This window comes from Lolium perenne, chromosome 4, assembly GCF_019359855.2.
Source record: "Lolium perenne isolate Kyuss_39 chromosome 4, Kyuss_2.0, whole genome shotgun sequence".
Classification (NCBI taxonomy): domain Eukaryota; kingdom Viridiplantae; phylum Streptophyta; class Magnoliopsida; order Poales; family Poaceae; genus Lolium; species Lolium perenne.
The window spans coordinates 254,357,461-254,362,317 of NC_067247.2; the positions used below are offsets into that span (position 1 = coordinate 254,357,461).

Here is a 4,857-nt window from a genome sequence, read left to right on the forward strand (position 1 = left end):
GGACAGAGGTAGGGGAGAGGGAGGTGTTGATCCAGAGACAGTGACCCACACGAGAATATTTGAAGGGTCGTGGGGTGTGCGTGCATCCAGTGTGACTCCAGGGTGAGAGACTGGAGTGGAGACACAGCTAGTTTTAGAGATTAGAGAAAGAGACCACCCTCTTCTAGCGAGTTCTTTCTCCTCCCCTCCTCTCTCTTGGCTCTTGCATATAGCTTGTTCTTTTGGTAGCCACTTCCTATCTCCTCCTCGATATTGCTCTGTGCTATAGCTTGCTCTTGCTGTTTGTCGCTGAGCAACATGGCTTTCCTTGTGGAGAGGTGCAGCGGTGAGATGGCTCTGTCCATGGAGTCGCGCTCGCAGCACACGTCGCCGGTGATGATGAAGCCAGTGCCGGCTCCCTTCCTGACCAAGACGTACCAGCTCGTCGACGACCCTTGCACCGACCAGGTGGTATCGTGGGGGGAGGACGAGACCACCTTCGTGGTGTGGCGGCCGCCGGAGTTCGCAAGGGACCTCCTCCCCAACTACTTCAAGCACAACAACTTCTCCAGCTTCGTCAGGCAGCTCAACACCTATGTACGTCACTACTACCTAGTTGGTTAGCTAATAATTTTCCTTCTTATACATATATGCAATGTGTGTCCTAATCCTTGTTAGATACTAGGTAGTTTTTGCGTTTGCTAGCAGACGATTTCGATTGATTTTCCGTAAGGTGGGTTAGTTTATTTAAGAGAACTAGGAGACGTGTTTGTTTCTGGATTATTTTGGTGGGGAAGAACTAATTAAGAAGAGTAGAATAATAATACAGAACTATTCGTTACTGGAGACACTTCTCTTCCTTTCCGTTTCTTGTTTCCTAGAACGGGACAGATAAAGGTGCTTCGTTTTCCATGGTTGTTAGTATACGGAGATTGGAAAATAGACCAACCGGCAATGATTTTGTTGCCATGGTGTCATTGACCTTTGAAACTTGCCACATTCTTGTTTCCTGTAGGTCCGCCAAAAAAAATGAACCATGTATTTCTCTTTTCTAGCTTTTCATTTTCATCTTAATTAATGAATCTTATATTAGTTGTAAAGTTTGTAACCCATATATATTATCAAGCTAGATAAGACATAGCTAGTACTTAAAACTTCTAGGGCATCACTCCCTTCCCTTCACATCTCCGGTTGTTATCCAATAACAACTAGACAACATGCAGTGGAGCCATACATATTCATACACTCATGACCAGTCAACAGATTGGACCGATGTAGCCAATCATTGGAGAGAAAAGATTGACATTACACATGCGCGCGCATGGAGTACAATACACACAAATTTCTATGGAAATGGCACCATGCACAATAAATGCACGCAGCCGTATGATACATGGAAGATCGATCACTCACACTTCGAAACATTCTACAGTGTTCATCCTTTGAGGCAGTGATTTTAGTTTAATCTTTCTCTGAAATATTTATCTTTTGGCAGGGCTTCAGGAAGATAGTGGCTGACAGGTGGGAGTTCGCCAACGAGTTGTTCAGGAAGGGCGCCAAGCACCTCCTGTCAGAGATCCACCGGAGGAAGTCCGCTTGCTCGCACCCTCCGCCGCTGCAGCCGCCGCTCCACCGCCCGCACCATGAGCTGCAGCCTTACCTCAGTCTCTTCTCGCCGTCGCCTCTCCAGGCCTACCTCCCTTTCCAGGACAACTCCTCCTCCCCGGCGCCAGCGGACAGCAGCAGCGGGGACTTCATGGCGGCGCTGTCGGAGGACAACCGGCAGCTGCGGCAGCGCAACTCGCTGCTGCTGTCGGAGCTGGCGCACATGCGGAGGCTCTACAACGACATCATCTACTTCCTGCAGAACCACGTGGAGCCGGTGCCGCCGTCCACGCCCGCGCTGCCGGCCGGCTACTGCAGGCTGGTGGAGCTCGGCGGCCATGTCAATGAGCGTGGCGCCGGCTCACCGCCGCAGGCGAAGCCTAGGCCGCGAGACGACGATGACGCGGCGGTGAAGCTGTTCGGCGTGAGGCTAGACGAGGGCAAGAAAAGGAAGGTGCAGCAGCTGGTAGAAGAAGGCGATGACGACCATGGCGACGGCGATGGCGATGACCAGGGAAGTACTGAGGTCTAGGTGTGTAACCGTGTAGCTAGCTAGGCTCATCGTAGCAGTAGCACGTATGATGCGTGTAGTTTTAATCGATCGTGTACATACAGAGAGGAGATCTAGCTCGGTGCGTGCGTGTAGCTAGGCTTCCATTTCGTGTGGCCTAAACGTTTTGAGCCGAATGAGTGCAAGTAGTAGTCCTAATTGACATGTTGAACTTTCATTATTCTCGATCTTTTCTGCGGGATCTTTATTCTCAAAATGACCTAATTTGTGAAGGAACCAGGTTTTTTTTGAAGTTGATTCAAATGAGCTTTATTAGCTAGCAATAAGAGTTACATCATCCCAAAGAATTTGAACTAAACATTCAGGAGGGGTATCAAACCAAGCACTCCTAGGTGCTCTACGTGTGTAGCTAACCATAACCAATCAAGGTGCAGCCTTGTTTGCTGCTCGAGGGCACTGCTCAAAAATGACACCGGAGAAATCTTGCGTCATGCGATAATATTCTTCGTAAAGAACAGCAGGCCAAGCTAGCGAGTGGCCTCAGCCCTCCCGCCTTCATTACTTCAACTAGCACAGTGGCCCTCGCAAATGCGAGGGCACCATCTTTATTTAATTTATAGTGTGTATGAATTAAATATATCGTTTAGGAGATATTCATATCATGTGATGTGTATAACATAGTTCTAGGAACACCGTACCTAGATATTGTGGTAAACAAAACATCAAATTTGCAGGTAACATCTTTAATTAGTTTTTGGATGAAGGATTATTTTCCATATTGAAATGAAAGGACCATATAAGAGAGTATATCTCCTGTTTGTACATGATATTAGATTAGGAGAGTGGATTTTGTACAGCCACGCATGGGTGTGGTTTTTTTCGTCACCATCTATTTTGCTTTGAGATACGGATAAAAAGATGAGAGAGAAATGAATCTTTCCATCTACCATGGTGACACTAATCTCGAGGAATAAATGGATGGTGGCGGAGACACCCACACCCACGCGTGGGTTTACAAAAGTGTTTCCGATAGTACATAAACTTATATTTATCTCATGACATCATGTAGTTCATGTTACCCTAGAGTTTATGTAATATTGTTGGATCAATATGCCAAGTAAACATTCACATAGTCAGTCATTGGAATTAGATAGAACTGTGAAGTTTATAAGTTCTAGCCCAAATAATGATGAAGGTCTAGCTAGATGAAAATGGCTAGACTTTTGTTAGTTAAGCTTACAAACTGAAAATCAAATTATATTTTCTTAACAAAGGCCCACTTAGAAGGTATGGCAACTAAACCGTTGGACATTTCATCTTCTAGAAGCTTATTTTTGTTAACAACGAACTCCTTTGGAAATCAATTAAATTGTAAACATATAGGAGTCTCCATGGTGCAAATGGCATTTATTTTTCAAATGAATATTTTTTAAACAATTAATAAATAATGCATTTTGCAAAGCTTATATTCATATTAACTTATTTCTAATTGTCTCCGTAACACACTTATATATGGTTAGTAAAGAGCAGTTAGAGGGCAATTTTTCTAGGATATTATCTATTATATACTAAAAGTTCCGCTAGCGCACGGCTGTGCCCAATCGTGTTCGTGCTTGTGGCACCGGGACATATTTTACGTACCTAAACTTTTAAATCTCTACCGTTAGTACATATATATGGTTAATGTAAAATCAATGGATTAGATTATTTAGTATATGGATTAGTGTGGTGTTTCTATTTCAGTTCTGTATTTTTATTTTAGTATATAATAGATAGATATTTGAGTAACTTTACCATCATGGCTTAGTAAAATATGTTGACCTAACAGGTATGTCTTCCCCTCATTTGCTCACTTAATTCCAAAAAGTGTGATGTCTTAGATATGGCTCAAAGATGTAAAATATCATATTGAGAAATAATGGTGGAATGTATCTCAAGAAAAAATTAATCATAACTCTTTTTTATGACCAGTATAGTTGTATTGTTTATCAACCCATAAAATAACAAACGGATCATGTTGAGAAAATCTTATGAATGTGCCGGAAATAGCCGATTCAGTTTTTTCTTTAGAATTATGCGCGCCTTGCTTTAGTTGGTGTTTGCACATAGGAATATGGACTGATTATGGGAACGTAGTCATACCGATCTATTCGCGAGGATGGTTCATATACAAAAATCATCAAAAAACATATTTTTGTTTTTAGTACAAAACAGAAAAATAGATAGAAATATTATGTAAGCTCGGTTACTAATATTCCGTGAACTTAGTCTATTAGATAATTATGCCGAATTATCACAAATATCAGTCATATTCTCTCCATCTGGAAATAAGTTATTCACAATTACCTATTATGTTTAGTTTTAGCACATAATCACACTAATTTATACGCGAGCATGATTCATTATAAAGTAATCATCACAAGTTTTTTTTATTTTTACTACAAAAAGTACTAATATTATGTAAAGTCGGTTTATTTATATTACGCAAATACATTCTATTAAATAATTATGCCTAATTATCACTAACACCGCACATATTCCATCCATCCGGAAATAAATAACCCAGATTTGTCTAAATTCATGTGTACTCGGACGTGTTTTAACGTATAGATATGTGTGAATCTCGACAAATAGTAAGTCTTTTCTAGGTCACCACCTTCTCATTTCAAAACTAAAAATATGATACTTGATCTGATCTCTTTTACTCTCTCATTGCTTCTGATCTATTTGATTTACACATACTGTCATCTAATTTTTTTATG

At 41.5% G+C, this 4,857-nt stretch overlaps 1 protein-coding gene across 2 annotated transcripts; it reads left to right on the forward strand.

The window, feature by feature from the left end:
- LOC127332228 (heat stress transcription factor B-4d) lies at nt 1–2,315 on the forward strand. 2 transcript variants are annotated; one of them, XM_051358503.2, is made up of 3 exons: nt 1–224; nt 324–576; nt 1,475–2,315. In XM_051358503.2, exons 2-3 carry the CDS (start codon nt 331–333, stop codon nt 2,114–2,116), a joined length of 888 nt encoding a protein of 295 aa, XP_051214463.1. In that variant the 5' UTR covers nt 1–224; nt 324–330; the 3' UTR covers nt 2,117–2,315. The 2 variants fall into 2 exon arrangements, with proteins under 2 accessions (XP_051214463.1, XP_051214462.1); XM_051358502.2 differs by having other exon boundaries at nt 1–576.
- Nucleotides 2,316–4,857: the final 2,542 nt, after the last annotated feature.